Raw genomic sequence first — 794 nt, 5'->3', positions numbered from 1 at the left:
GGTACCCGCGTAATCTCCCTCTTACCTGCGAGTAGATGATTCCGTTGCCGAGGAAGATGACAGAACAAATGACGAACGTGACACAGCCTCGCCAGCTCCGGATTTGGGGGAACTCGGAGGTAACGACCGTCAGAAGGCTCTCCACGACGCCGAACTGCAGTGCAAACATCGCTTTCTTATTTCCAGGATAACTTTTAAGCTGAATTTCATCGTACGTGCAAGAGAAGAGGGGGCTACGAACTCAACAATTATTATTTTCTGCTGAATTTTAGTGCGAGTGGAATGGAAAAGAGGATTCTGAACCCATCCAGCAATACTGAATGCTCAAGGCGTATCTTTTTTCGATAATGTATATTTGCTCATAACTTTAAAGAAAATAAATAGAAATCCGATATCAATTCCATCCAATACCGTAGAATAAAGGTTTCACTACATATAATTTTTTTTTATTTAGCTTACAGGAAACTGATTTAGAAGAGCAAATTCCAAACCCATTACCTAACATACTGATCTTATCTCACACATACGTCTCTTCGTTATTCAAAATCTTTCGAAAATGATACTTTTAGATTCTTAATCATCACCTTTCTTTCTAATTTCTCTCCATTATAAGAAGAAGGAAAAACAGACATAGGAGAACCGGTTTCATTTCCATTTTTTTTCATGGCAATACTCGTTGCATACATAACAAGTAATGTAGAAATTCTTTTGCAGTGAAGGAAAGGGGAGAGCGCGTGCAGACGGATTCCTGATGAAGGCGAGCGGTGTTCCGTGGCTCCCTCTTCACAGGTAAC

At 40.3% G+C, this 794-nt stretch overlaps 1 protein-coding gene across 1 annotated transcript in view; it reads right to left on the bottom strand.

Annotated features, from left to right (window-relative positions):
* LOC119593585 (sodium- and chloride-dependent GABA transporter ine-like) overlaps window positions 1-184 on the bottom strand; it is a 6,140-nt gene extending 5,956 nt beyond the window's left edge. The window contains exon 1 of the mRNA XM_037942538.1: window positions 26-184. Within this exon, the coding sequence (XP_037798466.1) occupies window positions 26-169 (144 nt within the window). The 5' untranslated portion in view covers window positions 170-184. The remainder of the gene's footprint in view (window positions 1-25) is intronic.
* Window positions 185-794: the final 610 nt, after the last annotated feature.

Source organism: Penaeus monodon, chromosome 32 (genome assembly GCF_015228065.2).
Source record: "Penaeus monodon isolate SGIC_2016 chromosome 32, NSTDA_Pmon_1, whole genome shotgun sequence".
NCBI classification, from domain to species: Eukaryota; Metazoa; Arthropoda; class Malacostraca; order Decapoda; family Penaeidae; genus Penaeus; species Penaeus monodon.
This window is presented reverse-complemented; position numbering and strand designations above follow the sequence as displayed.